Raw genomic sequence first — 21,408 nt, 5'->3', positions numbered from 1 at the left:
CATGCATCGCATAGCCAACCATTGCCTGCACCTCAGAGATGGGGAAAGGGATGCTCAGAAAAAATGATGGACGCTTTACAGGGACTCAAGGATAGAGTAGACAGGACTCTGTGTTGAATGTTCTAGAAGAAGAGAGAATAGGTTCTCTTTGAGTTTTGTTTGTTCATTTTAATGTTGTGATCCACTGTCCCACAGATGCCTGACGGTCAGAGTCTTCCCACGCCTCCTATCATATTGGCTGAACTTGGAAATGATCCCAAGAAGCCCTCCGTATGTTTCTATGGGCACCTGGATGTGCAGCCAGCTCAGAAGGAGGATGGGTGGCTCACGGACCCCTACACACTGACAGAGGTGGATGGTGAGTGTCCTCTGGTACCTAGGAGGAACCTGCCTGTAGTCAAGGTTTGAAACAGAGCCAAAGGCTGTCCTGGTCTTTAGCGGTGATTAAACGTGAACAGAACTAGGTCTAGTGGGTTCAGGACTACACCCAGATACTCAGGAGGCTGGGGAAAGAATCATAGCTTCAAGCCAAACCTGTGCTTCAAAGTGGATTTGTGACCAGCGTGGGCAAACTGATGAAGACCATATCTCAAAATAAAAAGTGAAAATAAAAAAAAAGGCCAGGACTGGAGAGATGGCTCAGTGCTTAGGAGCACTGACTGCTCTTCCAAGGTCCTGAGTTCAAATCCCAGCAAACACATGGTGGCTCACAACAATCTGTAATGAGATCTGATGCCCTTTTCTGGTGTGTCTGAAGACAGTTGTCTAGACAGTTGTCTAGATCACATTTTTTAGGCATAGCTAATTTGTATTTTGTAAAGAAAGGGAGAAGAAAAGTCAACAGAGATTGAGACATCTCTATTTGATTATTCTTCTGGCAGACAGATCTCAGCACGAGAGACTATGCTGGGCACTGTTCAGCTGCAAACTCTCTGGGATATCAAGGAACTTGGACAAAACAGCTGAGTTCTTCTAAGGCTAGGTGTGTGCTTAACCAGGCTTGAGTTACATGGCTGACGTTGAGCATCCCATTTGTATATAAGAATTCATGCCTTGCATTTCTTTTGTTTTGCTGTTTTTTTAGACAGTGTCTCAAGCTGGCAAAAGCAATATCTACACACATATAAAATAAAATAAAATAAAATAAAATAAAATAAAATAAAAATGCTCTACTGTTGACGTGGTTGTCTGGGAACCAAGAAAGTCATCACTTCTTTTCTTTTTTTTTTTTTTTTCTTTTTTCTTTTTTTCGGAGCTGGGTACCGAACCCAGGGCCTTCCGCTTGCTAGGCAAGCGCTCTACCACTGAGCTAAATTCCCAACCCGAAAGTCATCACTTCTGACAGACACATTGCCAGAGACCACACCTAGGTGGATCACATAAGTCAAGAAAAAGTCTGCATAGGTTTCAGATGCTTTCTGACGACAGGCTTTCCTTTTGGATTGGTGGAACTTAGGGTTCTACTCAACGTACGTTCTCCAAGCTTTGGAGTTCGTAAGGATGTTCAGATCAGATACAGGGATGGGAAACAAATGGTCCCAAGAGGACTAAGAATATCCCAAAATGTTTGGCTTTGGCCTACAATATTTTATCTAACAGCAGTCACAAAGTTCAGTCGCTTAACTTTGTAGGAATTTCTAACGCAGGTCAGGATTGTCTTTCGTCTCAGAATTTGAGTTCCTATCGATTACATAACTTGGCTGACATCCCTGCACCATTTTGAAATTTTTCTTCTTCTATTTCAAAAGGGAAACTGTATGGACGGGGAGCGACAGACAACAAAGGCCCTGTCTTGGCTTGGATTAATGCCGTGAGCACCTTCAGAGCTCTGCAGCAGGTAGGGGGCCAACTGCGCTTGAGAGAGGACGGTGGCTGTGCCTGTGTGGAAACTACAGTCAAAACACCTTGGAGTTCTTACCCTGGTCTCAGAGTACAGAGCTCACTCACTTCCCACAGTAACCTTGAGTGCCCATTACACCACAACCATTTTAGAGAGAAAAGTAAAAGCTAGGGAAACTCGGGAAACTTACTCAGACCATCCCAGCCAGGGAGCAATCATCCCGAAACGTCAGCCACATCAAAAACAGAACATGGAGCTCAGCACATGTAAAGACACTCACTGCCGATGCCTGATTTTGGTCCCTAGGACCTACAAGGTGGGAGGAGAAAACCACATCCTTTACATGTGGACTGTGATATGTGCTCCACCCTCAACCATACTAACCCCCCCTCCCCCCCACACACACACACGAAAAAGCAGAATACAGTGCTGGGGAGATTGTTCCATGGCTACTTCAATCCAGGACTTCAGTTCAGATCCCTCGCACCCACTGAAAATGCTGGGTGGGGTGACATAGTTCTATAATTCCAGTACCAAGGTCTTGGAGACAGGGAGATCCTGGGAGCTTGCTGAGGAAGCCAGACTTGGTAAATGGCTCAGTGAGGGACTCTTTCAAAAACAAATAAGAGAGAGAAATGGGAAGATTCAATGTGGACCTCTGTTCTCCACATAAGCAGGCATGGTTGAGTGAATCTGCACACGCATGTGCATGCATGCATATAGTGTACACACACACACACACACACACACACACACACGGGGAGCATGACACATTCCCTAGCACCATGTCTCAGTGTGCAGTTGTGAGAGTTGGCTTTCGAAGAGACACAAATCAGTCAGACGAAAGCTATCAAAACTTTAAAGGTGACACCCCGTGCCCAGGGTTATAAAAACCCTAAGATCCATTTTGCTGAAAGATCAAAGACTTTGAGTAACTCCAAAGCAGATTGAACACATTTGAAAAATAGCATTCCTGAAAGGAAACTTATCCTGAGGCCTAACCATCTTTCAAAGGAAAGAATTCTCCTCTACCATGCTCAGAATTACGGGAACCAAAGAGCAATTTGTAATCGAAACTTCCTTCAAAAACACTCTGTAGGTGAACTGGGGAGATCATGCAGTCGGTAAAGTACTTGTCATGCAAGCATGAAGTCTCACTTTCAAATCCAAAGGATCCACATAAAAGGCTAGGTGTTTGTACATGTAGCCCTAGTGCTTGGGGACCAGGAAGATCTCCCAACTCTCTGGTCAGCCAGTATAGCCAAAATGGTGAGCTCCAGATTCAGTGTGGAAGTTGTCTTAGAAATTAAGGTGGTCAATAACTGAAGAGCACACTAGACATAGACCTCTCTCCACATGCATGTACCCATATGTGCACACACTTGTACACACACATACACAGGACACACACACACACAGGACACACACACACACGCGCGCGCGCGCGCGCGCGCACACACACACTGGACTCACATACATACGCACACACTTCTTTTCTTTTATGGGAAGGGATGCTTCGGTCCTGTTCCTTCCTGTCCCATCCTGTCACCCCAACTTCTTGAATCACAATCAAGCTTTGCAGAATAGGAGCTGCTGTCTTTAGGGTCTCAGCTCTAGATTCCGTGCTAGCATTAAATCAAAGCAGCACATGGAATCTGCCTACTGGCCTTACTTTGCTTCTCCCCTGCTGCTGTAGACAGAGCTTCTGGGAGGGCAAACAATCCGCATATCGAATAGAGGTGATTATTTCATGTATCTGTATGAAATGCAAGCGTATACATAAAACCTTGCTTGAGCACATTGTACAGTGTCTTTGTCCCGCTGTTAATCCAGGATCTTCCCGTGAACGTCAAGTTCATCCTGGAAGGGATGGAGGAAGCTGGTTCTGTCGCCCTGGAGGAACTCGTCAAAAGAGAAAAAGACAACTTCTTCTCTGGTGTGGACTACATTGTGATTTCAGACAACCTGTGGCTCAGCCAGAAGAAGCCTGCACTCACTTGTGGAACCCGGGGGAACTGCTACTTCACGGTGGAGGTACTAGAGCGATGGACGGGATTGGGGAGTTATGGAGGACCTTGAAAAAAAAGTCAGGAGTTCTCACTTAGGGCTCATGGCCTGGGCAGTCACAGAAGTCCTGGGGCTTGAGGGTGTGGTTCACAAACTCCTGAAATCTTAGAGTGAGTTTGCTAAGTGCATTTGCTCTAGAGTCCTAGGGGTTTCTCTCAGAACTGTGGGTATGGGATCTGAAGGCAGGAGTAATACCTACCAAGATGGCTGCCTAGTCAGAAGCTAGGCTAGCATTTTGTACCATTCCCTGTTGTGTGCCTGCAGGCCTTGGAGGCAGGGGACCATAGTGCTATGGTCAAGAGGTAACAGAAGGCTGACGTCATCGAAGGCATCATTCTGTGACACACCGGAGCCTTGTGTAGATGTCTTTACATTCGAGCTTTAGTTTCCTATCTCAAATGTTAGCACAATCCTCTTACCCCGCCCCAACATTATTCCTCCTTTTAAATTGTGCTTGGTAATACAGGCGACCTGTAATAGCGCAGGCAGTTTATAAAACAAGGTTCCTCCCGGGGGGATCTTTAGTTAGCCACTTTAGCTTTCTCACATAAAAGTCTTCTCCGGTGGACATAATGAAATATCCAATGGCAGGCACTTGTGAGAGTTAAATGACTTATGAGACTTATTAACTGGCCAGGCGTGGTAACACATGCCTTTACCCCAGCACTCAGGAGGAGAGGAGAGGCAGGCAGATCTCTATGGGTTCAAGGCCAGCCTCTTCTACATAGGGAGTTCCAGTACACCTAGGGAGACATAGTGAGACCCTGTATTGAAAAAGAAAAAAACAAAACAAAACAAAAACGGTTTGAACCAGATACAAATATCTTGCATCTTTATGATTTTTTTTTTGAAATGACAACATGCATTTCTACAATTGAAAAGGCAATGCTGGGGAGATAGGTCATGGAGAAGCGCTTGGTTGTCTGTGCGCATGGGGCCTCTGGTTCCATCCAGGGACTTCAGTGACAGAGTGAAAGAGGGAGGGAGAAGAGAGAGGAATGGGGAGAAGAGGAGAGGAGGGAAAAAAGGGAAAGAGGAAATGAAAACATGTTCTCTTTGTTAAATGTGCTGACGTGAATCCCAGCGGTATATGACTAAGTCAGCCCCAGCTTACAGGGAATTCACTGTGAGGAGACAAAAGTACTGAGAGGGAGGATGTGGGAATTCTGGGAAATAGGAAGCAGAAGTTGCGATGCCTGGTAGAAGTCTTTGTCAACAAAGCTGGCTGTGAGAAGAAGCAATGGGGTCACGGCTGGAAGGAGCACAGGGTAGACGCCAGAGAAGTTTCCCGAGGCAGGGGAAGGAAGAACAGAGGCACTGAGGAGGTGGTAAGGGATGAAATCTTGTGCCAAGGGAAGGAATTAGCCTCTCTTGAGAAAGTGTCTGGTAGACAGAGAATGAAGATGGTGGAGCATCTTGTTTTGCTGTTGGCCTCTTTTCCCCCTGCTGGGAAGGAAGAAAATTTACACAGAGCAAAATGATGGCCACGGGCATAGCTGTGAGTAAGAGACCCAACTGGGGCACACCTCGTCAGGCAGCATCGAGGGTGGGCACCGTGTTGATGGATACCTGTGCTCTGGTACCTGTGCTCTGCGTCCAAGGCAGAGAGCTCCATGAGGGGTAGTTTGATGCAGGCTGTTAGCTGTGATATAGAGAGTAGTGAAAATGTATCCCAGGCTGGAGAGATAGCTCAGTGGTTAAGGGCACTGACTGCTCTTCCAGAGGTCCTCAGTTCAAATCCCAGCAGCCACTTGTGGAGACCTGTCTTCCACAAAGGGTGCATGAGAGTAGGGAAAGCCTGATGGGCAGGGATGGCAGAAGCAAAGGGACCAGGGACCCCTGTAAAGCTAGAAATGACCACGGGGGTCTATAACCCTAGCACTGGGGGATGGGCCAGCTGCCATATGCAAATTGGTGAACTTCAGGTTCAGTGAGAGATCCTGCCTCAAGGAAATAAAGTGGAGAGCATGAAAGGAAGACATCTGACTTTCCTCTCTGGCACAGTTCTCTGCACACAGTGCTTGCACACAAGTGCACACACACACATACACACACACACACACACACACACACACACACCTCACATGGATGGGAGTGGAGAGACAGAGACAGAGACAGACAGAGACAGAGACACAGAGAGAACAGAGAGAAAGAGACAGAGAGAGAGATTAAAAGAGGCATCAAAGAATTGAGTATAATTGGAAAGAGAAAGAACTCCCAGAAATCAAGGGAGGAAGCGTTCTCCTAAGAGGTGACCTAAAGAGCAAGAGACAAAGCCAAGAGCAAGCCAGTGAAGCGAGTGGCAGTATTTCCGCCAAGGATGACCTGGCTATCTCAGATAGAACTGTGCTGGTGGGATAGTTGGGTAATGAAGGGTCCCAAGTCATGTGACTGGGAAACATAAGATGTGAGGTCAGGTCTGGCGGCCACCCACCTGAGTCCTGAAGGATACTACTAGGTGTACCGTGTGCAAAGGAACCACGGCCCGGGTAAGTTTGTTCTCTTTTGATCTGCTTTACAGGTAAAGTGTAGAGATCAAGATTTCCATTCCGGAACCTTTGGTGGCATCCTCAACGAACCAATGGCTGACCTGGTTGCTCTTCTAGGTAGTGACTCATTCTGCCCTTCTGTTTGTTTGCCTCGGTGTCTGAATCATCTCTGAAAAGGTTTATAGTAACAGAAAAACTGTATTTCTTCCCTCCCTTGTGCTCCCTAGGCTTGGTGTGAAGCCAATGCTGTCTGTTATTTCTTTTCACAAATGATAATTCTGCTTTTACTTATTTTCTACGTATTTACTTATTTTAAAAAGTTGGGTTTTTGGTATGCAAGTACATATGCACTGGTATACACATGTGTGAACGTGTGTGTGTGTGTGCATATGTGTGGGCATGCATGTGGAGGCCAGAGGTCAATCTTGGGTGTCATCCCTCATTTCCCAGGTATTGTCCACTTTTATTTTTGAGGCACTGGAATGCAGATCTTACCAAGTAGGCTAAACCGCTGGGCTATAAGAGAACTTTTGTCTCTGCATCCCCAGAGCTGAATCTGCACCTGCATGTTGCTGTGCCCAGATTTTAATCTTTTGAGACAGGGTCTCACTCTGCAGCCTTGGCTAGCCTGAAGCTTGCTATGGAGACCAGACTGATCTCAGACTCATAGAGATCAGCCTGCCTGGACCCCTTGAGTTTTTAAATTAAAGGTGCATGTCATATCCCCTGGCACAGTATTTTTTTACATGGGTCTAAGGTGTCAAATGCAAGTCCCCATGGTTCTATGGCAAGCATTTACTGCCTGGTCCATTTCTGTGGCCCCCAAACCTTTTATTGGGTATCACGATACATCTGGCCATACACAAAGATAAGGATGTGGAGACAGGAAGAAGTTATAGGAGCCGTTCCTGACTCCCTCTAGTGCTTGCAGAACACGGGGGCAGGAAGCCAGCTAAAGCACAGGTGCCATTCATAGACAAAGGAGGACTTTCTGACTGCAGATAAATTGAAGTCATTCAGAACACAGTTAAGTGATGTCATAGGTGAGGGAGGCTCTATCCCAGCAGTCTCTGTGCCATAAGTGGAGCCTATGACAGCCCAGCCCTCAGTACCCAGGGATCATGTAGATTCTTGGCGGAAGTGACCAGCTGTGGTCATGCACTGCCACAGATCAGCTGCATGTGGTTCAGCAAGATACTTAAAATTGTTTAGTTTTGGGTTTTCCCAGTTGCAAATGGGCACCGTTACAATGTTCACCTAGTAAGTTTTCTGAGGGTTACTATTGCTGTCATGAAACACCAGGACTAAAGCAACTTGGGGAAGGAAAGGGTTTATTTGGCTTACACTTCCACATCACTGTTCATCGTTGAAGGAAGTCAGGACAGGAGTTCAAACAGGGCAGGAACCTGGAGGAAGGAGCTGATGCAGAGGCCATGGAGGGGTGCTGCTTACCGGCTTGCTCTTCGTGGCTTGCTTAGCTGCTTTCTTATAGCAACCTGGACCATCAGCTCAGAGGTGGCCCCATCCACCATGGAATGGGCCCTCCCACATTAATCACCAATTAAGAAGATGCCCTACAGGCTTGCCTGTAGCCCGATTTATTTAGGCATTCTCTTAATTGAGTGTCCTTCTTCTCAGACACCGTAGCTGTGTCAAGTGAACGTAAAACTAGCCAGCACAGAAGGGATATTTTGAGGATACAGTAGGACAGGCTTGGAGTAACCAGAGATGATTAATGGCCCGCCCTGGCCAGAGAAAACAGCTCTTATCTTACTGAGGACTCCAGAGCTGATAGTGCCAAATATCTGAGTGCTGCTTGGCATCACTTTCCAAGGTGGATTGGCACAGAGATGCCAACGTGTTTGCTGGCTGTAGTTCACCAGGCCTCTGCTCCTGACCTCCTACAGGCTGACTAGCCTGTGCAGAGGTGTTCTCAGAGATCGGATTTCCCCAGGCTTGACCTACCAGGTGTCTCTTGTCAGCACCAATACTGCCTAAGTAGAATCCCCAGGAAGCAAGGAAAACTTAAAGCGAGGGGCCTTGCGTGTAGGAGCCTCTTCCACAGTCCTCGTGGGGGAATCCTCACAAGTGTGTAGCCACACTTGGTGGACTTGTTTTTTAAGGTTCCCAGGTTGCACAATACCTCAGTTTGCCAAATCTGACATTGTGTTCTTTATGCAAACTTTTTTTCCTTTGGGACAGATAAATTGCCCAAATCCTACATGTCAACCCCTCTGGCCTAGTTAGTACCAGACAGAGTAGAGGCAGCCTGCATGGCCAAACTGTGAGAGGCCCTTATCAAGGTCCTCATCAGCAACTCTATTTATAGCATTTCCTCCATCATGACCCCAAATTAAAAATAAACAGTGAAACCAATCTACATATTAATTTCCTATCTATGCATCATCTATCTATCTCTATCATCTATATCTATCTATCATCTATCTGTATCTATCTATCATCTATCACCTATCTATCATCTATCTATCACCTATCTATCTATCATCTATCTATCTCTATCTATTGTCTATCTATATCTATCATCTATCTATCTATCTCTATCTATCATCTATCTATTTCTACCTATCTATCATCTATCTATCATCTATATCTATCTATACATCTGTCCATTATTTAGCTGGCTACATACCTGTTATCTATGTATTTTTACTTTTTCTAAGACATTAATACACGTAGGCAGTATCTCATGTTTGACAACTTCAGCAAGAATACAATACAAGCATTTTACCTTTAAAGAATTCAGATAATATACAACTTAATATTTTGGAGCAGGGATAATTGATCTTTTTGCCAGATTAATTCCTCCTCCCTTTTTTCATCATCGAATATTTATTTACTTTTTCGTAGTGTTACCCTTTAGCCCAGGAGGGCCTGAAATTCATAACGATCCTCCTGTCATAGCCCCCAGGTGCTGGGAATAAACCATATTCACAGTCTCATATTGCTAAATCCCAAGCAAGGCATCTGAAGCTTTCCCTCAGAGATGAGCACTGTGTGACATCTTGCTAGGATGTTAGACTTGTGGCTTTAAGCAAGGAATGGAGTTCCACCTAACTTCACAAATACGTTTTGTTTTGAAAAGGACAAGTTCATAAATGGAACAAAACATAGGTTATACTTCTGTCTGCTTTTGGTACAATAACGTACCTTCTGGGTTTGTGCTCCATACACTTCTTTTTTTTTTTTTTTTTTTTTTTTTTTTTTTTTTTTTTTTTTTTGTTATCAAATCTTTTTTTTTTTTTTTTTTTTTTTTTATTAACTTGAGTATTTCTTATATACATTTCGAGTGTTATTCCCTTTCCCGGTTTCCGGGCAAACATCCCCCTCCCCCCTCCCCTTCCTTATGGGTGTTCCCCTCCCAACCCTCCCACCATTGCCGCCCTCCCCCCATAGACTAGTTCACTGGGGGTTCAGTCTTAGCAGGACCCAGGGCTTCCCCTTCCACTGGTGCTCTTACTAGGATATTCATTGCTACCTATGGGGTCAGAGTCCAGGGTCAGTCCATGTATAGTCTTTAGGTAGTGGCTTAGTCCCTGGAAGCTCTGGTTGCTTGGCATTGTTGTACTTTTGGGGTCTCGAGCCCCTTCAAGCTCTTCCAGTTCTTTCTCTGATTCCTTCAATAGGGGACCTATTCTCAGTTCAGTGGTTTGCTGCTGGCATTCGCCTCTGTATTTGCTGTATTCTGGCTGTGTCTCTCAGGAGCGATCTACATCCGGCTCCTGTCGGTCTGCACTTCTTTGCTTCATCCATCTTGTCTAATTGGGTGGCTGTATATGTATGGGCCAAATGTGGGACAGGCTCTGAATGGGTGTTCCTTCAGTCTCTGTTTTAATCTTTGCCTCTCCCTTCCCTGCCAAGGGTATTCTTTTTCCTCATTTAAAGAAGGAGTGAAGCATTCACATTTTGATCATCCGTCTTGAGTTTCCTTTGTTCTAGGGATCTAGGGTAATTCAAGCATTTGGGCTAATAGCCACTTATCAATGAGTGCATACCATGTATGTCTTTCTGTCCTGAGTGAGCTCCATACACTTCTGAGTGCTTTGTATAGCGTCACAGGAATGCAAGGTCGATTGCTAATGTTAGTCAAACTAACAGGAATTTTGCTTGCTGTGCTGTGGTAGAGAAACCTCAGCAGGAGACTAAATCCAGTGCACTGGCTTGGGGTTACATCAGGTCATGTCTTGAGGGAGCTGGTTGTCTTATGCCCTTCCCCTATGACTGACATGTTCACCAGGGGCTGAGAATCCAGAGCCGTCCTGGCTTTTTGCAAGTCTCTGGCCTTCATCGGCCTCGGCCATTCGTCATGGGGCATGCTGCTGGCGACCATCACGGTGACCAACAGTAACAAATGCTCACTAAACACCAAGTAGGTAAAGCCTATGCTAACCCCAGCCAGGGAACAATGTAGAATCAAGTAAGTTCCTTGTCTCAAACAGTCATAGGTTGGGTAGGCAGAGAGCGGAAAGAATGGAATGCTGTGCTCACAGATAAAGCTCCAGCAACCAGTGGCTTCTCCTTTTCAATTTTTCTACTCTGCACTTTTTAAAGATCATGAGGACAGTGGAAAGATCATTGACCCAAGAGTGTTTTATTTTTTCTTTCTACTGCCTTTGTTTTTGTTTGGTATGGTTCAGACAGGGTCCCTTAGCTTAGCTCGACCTTAAACTCAGTATGTAGCCAAGAATGGCTGCCTTAGTTAGGGTTTTACTACCGTGAACAGACACCATGACCAAGGCAAGTCTTATAAAGGACGACATTTAATTGGGACTGGGTTACAGGTTCAGAGTTCAGTCCAGTATCATCGAGGTGGAAACATGGCAGAATCCAGGCAGGCATGGTACGGTAGGAGCTAAGAGTTCTACATCTGCATCTGAAGGCTGCTAGTGGAAGACTGACTTCCAGTCAGCAAGCTAGAATGAGGGTCTTAAGGCCATACCCGCAGTGACACACCTACTCCAACAAGGCCACACCTCCCAATAGTGCCATGGACCATGCATAATCAAACCATGGCAACGGCTTTGATCTCTTGACCCTCCTGCTGGAGAGCTGGGATGATGGCCGTGCACCGCCATGGTTGGCTCATGCGGTACTAGCCCAGGGCTTCAGAAATGCTGGGCAAAGCACTATAGCAACTGTACCCTAGCCCCAGCCCTGTTTTTCTCAACTTTTGAGACCAGATTGACCATGAGATCTCAAATCATCTTGCCTTCATCTTCCAAGTACTGAGATTACAGGGAGGTGTGAGCCACTGTGCCTGGTTGTCAAAGGCATTATAAATCTAATATCTAATATCATTTAGAACATCAAAATCCTAAGGTGCTCCCAGGAGCAACGATGATGCTTCCAGTGGGGGCTTCCAAGACAGTTCCTTTCCCTCTGTGTACTTTCCAACATGTCTTTATGGTCTCAGGATCATGATGTCCATGGAAAGTGAGCAGGAGGAGAGGGATGACCTCATGATGGAGCAAATGTACCAGTGGTGAAGAACGATATAGTTTCCCTAATGCAAGATTACTTCTAAATAGCAGATGTGAACATCCCACAGTCCCTGAGGGCTCCTCTATGTATCACCTTAATCAGAGTGAACTACAAGGGTAGAGGTGAACTGTGGGTAAAACTATGGGTAAAACAGGAGCTGATGCAGAGGCCACAGAGGGATGTTTCTTACTGGCTTGCCTCCCCTGGCTTGTTCAGCTTGCTTTCTTATAGAACTCAAGAACACCAGCCCAAGGACAGCACCACCCACAATGGGCAGGGTCATCCCACCTTGACCACTTGTTGAGAAAATGCCTTATAGCTGGGTCTCATGAAGGCATTTCCACAACTGAGGCTCCTTTTCTGTGATAAGTCCAGCTTGTGTCAAGTTGACACACAAAACTAGCCAGTACAGTATATATTATATATTTTCGTGTGTGTGTGTGTGTGTGTGTGTGTGTGTGTGTGTGTGTGTGTGTGTTAAGGAAAAGATTTTGGAAGGTTTCAGTTTCTTGTATGAGTTTGTATGAATGCATGTGTAAAATATATGCCTACACATATATTTAATAATTTATAACTATCATTTCTTAACTTGGGATAAGGTAAAATGCAAACATAAGGCTTGCTTGTGATGTTGAAGGTGCAGACCCATGCCTCAGCTCTGCGATTGGCTAGGTAGCCATTGGAGCAGTCTGACTCAGGCTGAGCCTGCCTGTGACCACTTCCTTCTTGGCACTACAACCTCTATTTAAATGGAATTGTTGCCACTGGTCTGGCCAGGGAGCAGAATCAGTCATCGGCTGTTTTTGGCATGGGGAGGGGGTTATCTGGCCTGGCTCTAGGACCACAGCATTGGTACTTATAATCTCGTCATCTCTTCTGTAGGTAGCCTGGTAGATTCATCAGGCCACATCCTAGTTCCTGGAATCTATGATCAAATGGCCCCTATTACAGAGGAGGAAAAGACAATGTATGAAAACATTGATCTGGACCTAGAAGAATACCAGAAGAGCAGCCGGGTTGAAAGATTTCTGTTTGATACCAAGGTATAACCATAATTCCACACATGATCCAAACGAGATGCTGCTCCCAAATCATGTTTTCCGAGTGTCTAATCAGCACCACCCGGTGTTGGTCTGTGCATCTTAGTACACAGGCGAAGGTTAAATTGCAGATGGGTTTTGACATTCACGGCCACTTTCCTCTGGTCTGGATCAGTTGTCCCAGGGAGCAGTTGGTACCGGCCTCAGCTCCTAACCATGAATAATGGCTCATTCAGCGGCAGTGTCTTTCCACAGCACTTTATTAATTTAAATCCCATTCTACTCTCTGTCAGGGAGCTGGACTTTCTGAGTGTTCAAAAATTGGGAGCCACTGTCTGAAGCATCCGCTCCAACACTTGTAATCCTTCACTCTCTCAGGCATCACCAAGGTCTTTCAGGGCTGATGGGGCAAGCCACAACATTCCCTTCCCAGGGCTAAAAGATACTTAGAACGCAGAGCAGACATTCCTCAAGAATTTTTTAAAGTTCTTGATCGTCTGCTTTCTCTCTCTTTTTTTTTTTTCATAAAGCATATTTTGCCTGCTGAGGGCTGAAGAGATGACTTCATGCTTAAGAGCTTGTATTGTTCTCACAGAGGACCTCAGTTCAGTTTGCAGCCCGAATGTTGGTTGGCTCACAACTACCTGTAACTCTAGTTCTAGGGGATCTGACATCCTGTTTTTGCCTCTTTAGGCACTGTATTACATTCATATGCACAGAACTCACCACACACACACACACACACACACACTCATACACATTCACACACACACACTCACTCAAACATTCACACACATACACACTCAAACATTCAAACACATACACACATACACACTCACACACACATAAATACTCATACACACACACTCTCATACACATTCACACACACACTCAAACATTCACACACACACTCATACACACACATACACACATATACACACACTCAAACATTCACACACACACTCATACACATTCACACACACACACTCATTCATACACACACATACTCAAACATTCAAACACATTCACACACACACTCATACACACACACATACACACACATATACACACACTCAAACGTTCACACACACACTCATACACATTCACACACACACTCATACACATTCACACACACACACACTCATTCACACACACACATACTCAAACATTCAAACACATACACACATACACATTCACACACACACTCATACACATTCACACACACACACACACACACACACACACACATAAACTAGCAAAATTAAATCTTAGAAACACAGTCTCCTACTCAGATGTTGGTAGCTATGGGTGATTCCCTAGGAACTGCCCAGAGAGGGCAAACCCACGCTGATTATAAATGTTAGCATTTTCTATGAGAGTGTATTTATTCTCACAGACTAAATTTGTGAAACTACACAAGAATAGATTTGGCTGAAACACTGAAGACTTATTTAAGGAGTTCTGAGGAATAAAATTTAGCACATTCATTATCAATGTATAGCACTGGTTAGAAATTTATAATTGGACCCAATTACCTTTTAAACTATTTTCCATTATCATCATCGTGTCATCATTTATTATTATTATTATTATTATTATTATTATTATTATTATTAATGTATGGTGTGTTTGTCTGACACATATGGAGCCGGAGGATAACTTTCAGGACTTGGTTCTCTTCTTCCACCTTGACAAGGTTATTGGTTCTCCCACTCTACTTAAAACAGCCTGGCTAGCCTGTGTGCCTGTATTTCCTACTCTGCGTATCCCAGGCTAGCCTATACACTCACATCTCTGCCTCTATTTCTATGGAAGGAGTGCTAGGATTACAGATGTGTGCCTCCACAACTAGGGACCAAATTCAGGTTGTCTGGCTCTCTGGCAAGTGCTTGTACCCGCTGAGCCATCTCATTGACCCCGATACACTTTCTGAACCAGCTCTGCTGACAGGGAGAAGTTCTTTCTGGTGATAGCATGTGCAGCCTGAGGCAGCAGGAGACAAGAAGCCTCATATGCTGAAGGGAAGGTCTGTATTATTAGTCCAGATATAGTCTGGACAATTGATGTTAATTAACTTGTTGTGAGTGGGTCTCGGGAGCATAGATAGATGTTAGAGACACAAGCAATTTAATTCAGCTGAGATTTATTTTATTTGCAGTGCTATGGGAATGGCCCTAGGGCTTTGTGCATATTAAGCAAGTACTCTCTCCTCCTGAGCTATAGCCCTATAATTTCTTTCTTCTCTCTCTCTCTCTCTCTCTCTCTCTCTATATATATATATATATATATATATGTATATATATATATGTATGTATGTATACACACACACACACACACACACACACACACGCATGCACGCATGCACACACTCACAGACTACCTGAAACTTACTATGTAGACTAGGCTGGCCTTGAACTCACAGAAATCTGCCTGCTTCCCTGCTGGAATTAAGGGAGTGCACAGCCACACCTGACTTGCCTTTTGATTTTGAAGCGGGATCTCGCTGAGCTGGTCTCGTACTCACTGAGAAGCCAAGGCTGGCCTCTGAATTCCTGATTTTGTTGCCTCCGTCTCCTGAATGCTGGGAGTGAAGGCGTCTTCCACCAGGCCCAGATTATGTGGTGATGAGGTCTAAAGTGAGCTTTGTGCATGCTAGGCAAGCGCTCTGCCCAACCGAGCCGCAGTCCCAGCCCTCAGCCGAGCTCTAGTCACATGTTCTTTGCATCGTTTAGGAGGAGCTCCTCACTCATCTGTGGAGATACCCGTCTCTCTCCATCCATGGCATCGAGGGTGCATTTGATGAGCCTGGAACTAAAACAGTCATTCCCGGCCGCGTCCTAGGAAAATTTTCAATCCGTCTAGTCCCACACATGACTCCGTCTGTGGTAGAGACACAGGTAAGAAGTGTCTGTTGTCACTAGGTCCAACCGTAGCATTTCTGGATCCCATACACTAAGGCAGACTAAGCAGTTCTGTGGTTGTCGCTGAAGTTTCATATTTTTTTTCCCCATACAAAGAATGGAACAAATGTCAAGAGACGCCCCATCAGTCTTACTTGGGGCAAACCTCTTCCCTCAATTACACATGCAGTTACAGAGTTCAGAGAACTAGCCATTTGGAGGTGCAGTGATGGGAAATTTTTAGAAATTAGATGGTAGCTATAAAAGGAAGATTGGTTTTACACGTAGATGGAGTGGGCCAGTGACTGTGCTTGGCTGGAGCCAGAAACTCTCAGGCCCAAGCATGTCGTTGGAAATCAGCAGGTTGGGAGAGCCGTTGCGAGGAAAGCACTATCTGGAAGGAGAGATCTATCTACGTTATCAGCCCATTATTAATTTACCTTCAGCTGTTTTAACAGGGAATAGACAGACTCTTGAATAAGAGAGCTCAGGAAATACCTCAATGTGCTCCCCTCTGTCTCAAACCCTTGTTAGTCCTCTGTCTTAGTCTTGGGCTCTAACTGTGTTCTAAAAGTCCCCTTCGCTCTTCCGTCTGTCCTTCCCCTCTGCTGCCTTCCTTTCTTTGGGAAGCACTGATGTTTTATCTTGAAATACACATTCAATACACATTCCTTGTCTCCTTTGAGGCCACATCCTCAGCACCTCGGGGCTGAAGGAATGAGTGGAAGCAAATGTCGGGAGGCTGGAGCCTCCTGGGGGGAGTTCCTCGTCCGTCATCGGAAGGCAGGTTGTTGAAATGCCTCCCTCACTGTTTAGCTTGGAATTGCTTTCCCAGGACGGGCAATGTCCCTCAAATATTCAGCGATCAGAAAACCAAAGTCATTGCAATTAAGGAACTGCATTTCGTTATGGTTCGTAATTTGTAGCAAACATCACTGAGCTCCCACGATGACTACGGATGAGGGACTGTGCAGGTACACAGGTTGAGGAGTCATCAGAGCCCATGTTTCCCCTCTTGGTAAAGCTCAAAGCCCCTGTTCACTGTCACACAGCCAGTGGCGTAACTAAGGGCTCACAACGTACCAACTCGTCAGATCAGGGTTTCCACTGGTTACACACCCTGCATGGACAAAGTCCAGCATTCTTCTTACTATTGACTGTGTCACCTTCTAGGTGACGCAGCATCTGGAAGCGGTGTTCTCAAAAAGGAATAGTTTCAACAAGATGGCTGTTTCTATGGTACTAGGACTCCAGCCGTGGACTGCAAACATCAATGGCACTCAGTACCTCGCAGCACGAAGAGCCATCCAAACAGGTGGGACATCACACAGAGTTATGAAACGCTTGGGCGGGAATGCATAGGACACTTTTTGGCCTGTGGCGAGTGGCCAAAATTAGCCACCACACAGGGCACGGTATTGTGTGCACAGGAGGCTACTCCCCCGGCACTTCCTGTGGTCCTCCCAACGGTCTCCAGGTAGCAGAGGAAATGAAGGTTTGTAGAGACATTTGCTAAAGAGCACTGTGTTAGCCGCTGAGAACAGATCTGCTCTAGTAAGAAGACACATTGCTTCCGTCCACACTCTCACCTGCCTTTGTAAGTAAAGAGGAGGGGGCGTGGGGCTGGAGAGATGGCTCAGTGGTTTGGAGCACTTGCTGCTCTTGCAGGGACCCAATGGTTCTCAACCACCAGCAACTCCAGGTCCAGGGGATCCATCACCTTCCTCTGAGCTTTGTAGGGACCAGACATGTTTGTGGAATACACACAGAGGAGCAGATACGATACACATGCACATAAATAAATAGATCTAATTTTAAAAGGAGGAGCTGGCATGCTTTGTTCTGTATCTTTGTTTTCCATTTCTGCTGCTCCACTGGCCACTTTTTCTCAGAGCTAGAGGCTGGAGCTAATCTCAATCTAGGGCCAAGGGCAGCACGAGGGGTTGGGGATTTAGCTCAGTGGTAGAGCGCTTGCCTAGCAAGTGCAAGGCCCTGGGTTTGGTCCCCAGCTCCAAAAAAAAGAAAAGAAAAAAAAAAAAAAAAAGAAGAAGAAGAAGAAAGTACTTCACGAGGTACCTTGAAAACTAGAGAAAAGATGATGTCATGAGGTTGATAGGTAAGGACAGCTATCTTTATATATGTCACCATAGGATGATGACAACGATGACGACTACAATGACAGAATTCCTCCTCCATAATATTTAATTATGATTCTGATGATTAGTTTTAACTGTCAACTTGATGCAACCGAGGATCACTGGACAGAAAGTCTCAACACAGAATTGCCTAGGTTGGGTTGCCCTGTGGGAATGAGTACGGGGATTATGTTGGTGAAGTTAATTGATATGGGAAGACTCAATCTGCTTTGGGAAGTTGGTCACACACAAGTCCAGCACCTGAGAGGCAGGGGACTTTGAGTTTGACAGAAGTCTGGGCTATACGGTGAATTCCATGCCAGCTTGGGCTACTTGACAAGACTCCAAAGGAATAAAGAAAAGTACACGTTACTATACTCACAGTCTTGCCCGTGACTTATTCTTTCCTTGTTCTTATCCTTGCCTGTGTTTTAGTGTTTGGAGTCGATCCTGACATGATCCAGGATGGGTCAACCATTCCAATTGCTAAAATATTCCAGGATATCACCCAAAAGAGTGTGATGATGCTCCCGCTGGGGGCTGTGGACGATGGAGAGCACTCCCAGAATGAGAAGATCAACAGGTGAGCTGATCCCGTGAAGTGGGGGAGCTCTCTGGGGCCACTAGACCAACCTTGTGTGAGACTAGACAATAACAGACCGGGCGGCCTAAGGCTGGAGGCTCTCTACCCACATTTTCTTAGGTTGGGAATACCAGGTTAAGCCTCTTTTCAGAACACTGTGGTGCTTGTGTCCTTGTGTGGCAGGACTAGAGCTGAGGAGGAGGAGAGAAAAGTGAGGAGGAAGAGGAAGAGGAGGAGGAAGAAGAGGGGAGGAAGAGGGGAGGAGGAGGAGGAAGAGGAAGGCATGGATGGTCCTGCTGGAGGCAAATGAGGGCTCTGGTGTTTCTTACCCCATAAATTCACCAAGCCCGTGGAATTATAAGACATCCCCTAAGATGGCTTAAATTTGATCGTCTTCTCACTGGAAGGCTCTTCTTCCAATGCTGTCCCATGGTGGTGAGGGCTTCAACGTATGGATTTGGATTATATAAACCTCCAAACTAGGGATAAACAGGAATGTTTGAATTTTTAATCCCTGACTTGTCAAAGGTGAGAAGCCAAAGCAGCGCCCCGGTGGGCGCCCCTGCAGTGCTCTGCAGGAACCCTATCATCCAAAGAGGCTAAAGCAGGGGGATAAAGCAAAAACAAAGAAAATGGGGACTTGGGGGTGGAGTCCATGATTAATTGCCTCCTCTTCCTCTCTTCCTTTTCCTCCTCCTTTTTCTCTTCCTTCTTCTTCCTCTTCCTCCTCCTCTTCCTCCTTCTTTTTCTTCCTCTCTATGTTCTGAGACAGAATCTCATTCCACACCTCCGGCTGATCTGGAAATATCTATGCAGACCAAACTGGCTTTGCAGTTTCAATGATCTTTTTACCTCTGTTTTCCAAATGCAGGGATTTGTCATTTGATACCACATCTGGACATCTTCTTAATAATAGCGTCATTTTCCTTTTGTGAATGACTTTGGTCCTAGGATCTCAGAAGCATGTTAAGTACTTTAGATGGAGGCTGTATAACACCTACAGGTTTTCTGTGGACACGGTTGGGTGCTTTTCCTTTTTCATGCAAATGGAGGTGTGTTTCTCTATTTTTACTTCTTGTTAGGTGGAACTACATACAAGGGTCGAAATTATTCGCTGCCTTTTTCCTGGAGTTGTCAAAGCTTCATTCAGGACAGCAGGTGCCTTCCGGAGCATTCTGACCCACCGGCAGATCTCCCCACCTCAGACCCCCCGGCAAAGCTGGAGGAGGGAAAATTCAGGAAATGTGGAAAATGAAATGTTTGGAAGCACAGATGCTGGAGAGATTTTAACAGTCCCTCTGTCACTTAACTTTCACAAGTCTCAGCTACCTGGCTGGTCAGTCCCTGAAACCACTGTAAGGCTGGGACTGCCTTCTAGTGCAGGGGGGCTGTCTCTTCAGGAAATTAGGTTCTCACTTTCACTTCCATTGGCTCAGTCCTCCAGTTCACTTTCCAGGCCTGAAGAGCTATGGTTCCCAATCATTGGACCTGGGGGGGTCTCAGGACCTGAGTCATCTTCACCTCTGTTTCCTTAATAACGGAAGTGGTGGCTTTCATCACTGGCTAGAGTGATTTTCCCATGGATTCACCTTTAGAAGAGTTACTAGAACATGTCTCTTGTTCTTGCCTCCCCTTCATTTATTTTCTCCAGACTCTTGAACATTCTGAAGCTAAACGATCAGTATTCATACCCTCACACCGTTTGGAATCCCTATGCAAAGATGAATTGTTTTCTTTAATTCCAAATTTCTTCAGCTTTACCTGCTCAGCCCCTCTGCCGCCCATCCTCCCACTCCGTCAGTAAAGCCCCTTCCCTGCAAACATGTGCACCCGCCATTCTACCAGCAACATTCACCCCAATGGAATTTCACGCCATTGAAATTTTGCCTGATGAGTTTATTTGAATTGCTTAAAGCTTTTAATAACGCCAGCGTTAGATGGAGAACTAATCAGCCCTGACATCAGCAAGACATTCTCGATTTAAAGCTCTCAGCTAAATCTGCATCCACTAATCATTTTAGTTAACTATCTTGTTTGGCTCGATTGGGCTTGGTGGTGTAAACACTATAAAAAGTTAATTTTTTTTTCTTACAATCAAGTGTATATAAATAAACTGATTCTTCTAAGTTCATTACTTAAATCCCGTTAATAGGAAAGAACTTGAAGGCTTATTTTTAAATGCTTCTCTTATGGTTCCAAATAAAAACATTCCATAACACGTTTCCCTTCATCTTTCCTCCATCGGCTGGCTGTTGGAATGCCCCTTCTCAAACTGGTGTCTCGAGTTAAAGATGGGTGACTGAGACCATGATGAACGGGCAGCATGCTTGCTTGAACAAGCACGAGAACCTGGGTTCAGACTCCCAACATCTACAGCAAAGCTGGGTGTGTGTATTGGCAAGCATTTATATCCCCAACACTGGGGACAGACATCGTCAGATTCCAGAGCATCCCTGGACAATAGTCTAGCCAATTAGTGAAAGACTAGACAGTAAATATATTCATTTGCTCTCATCCCTGCAGGGTCTTGAGCCCAACAGTGTCTTGGTTAGTTACCCAACAAACAGGAGAGATGGAGGGAGGATAAAAAAAACTGAACCTAGGCAATGTGAATCTCGAAATGTCAGAGTCCAGAGTTGACGTTTCCCTGCCAGCCGTGGTCAGTGTGGTGGACTCCTCAGTGAATCTCTACCAGTTTTCTATCGTCCTCTGAGCCACGTGGCTACCACAGCCTGGCTGTGATGTGGGATCCTGACAAGAATGTTGTTAAAGTCCATTGCATGTACAGAGGGGTAAGAGTCATCCTGGTGACTGGTCAAGCCAGTTAGCCAGTTCGTTAGAAGGAGGCAAAATGC

At 45.5% G+C, this 21,408-nt stretch overlaps 1 protein-coding gene across 4 annotated transcripts in view; it reads left to right on the top strand.

Annotated features, from left to right (window-relative positions):
• The window catches only part of Cndp1 (carnosine dipeptidase 1), a 47,217-nt gene extending 26,446 nt beyond the window's left edge, over positions 1-20,771 (top strand). For 2 of the 4 annotated variants that reach the window (NM_001007687.3, NM_001437340.1), the window contains 9 exon segments: positions 196-358; positions 1,749-1,837; positions 3,674-3,874; positions 6,429-6,513; positions 12,778-12,938; positions 15,668-15,832; positions 17,009-17,150; positions 18,406-18,553; positions 19,636-20,771. In NM_001007687.3, the coding sequence (NP_001007688.1) occupies positions 196-358; positions 1,749-1,837; positions 3,674-3,874; positions 6,429-6,513; positions 12,778-12,938; positions 15,668-15,832; positions 17,009-17,150; positions 18,406-18,553; positions 19,636-19,732 (1,251 nt within the window). In that variant the 3' untranslated portion in view covers positions 19,733-20,771. 4 annotated transcript variants of the gene reach the window in all.
• Positions 20,772-21,408: the final 637 nt, after the last annotated feature.

This window comes from Rattus norvegicus, chromosome 18 (assembly GCF_021556685.1).
Source record: "Rattus norvegicus strain SHRSP/BbbUtx chromosome 18, alternate assembly SHRSP_T2T, whole genome shotgun sequence".
Taxonomy (NCBI): domain Eukaryota; kingdom Metazoa; phylum Chordata; class Mammalia; order Rodentia; family Muridae; genus Rattus; species Rattus norvegicus.
Note: the sequence above shows the minus strand (reverse complement) of the source record. Positions and strands in the feature narration are given on the sequence as shown.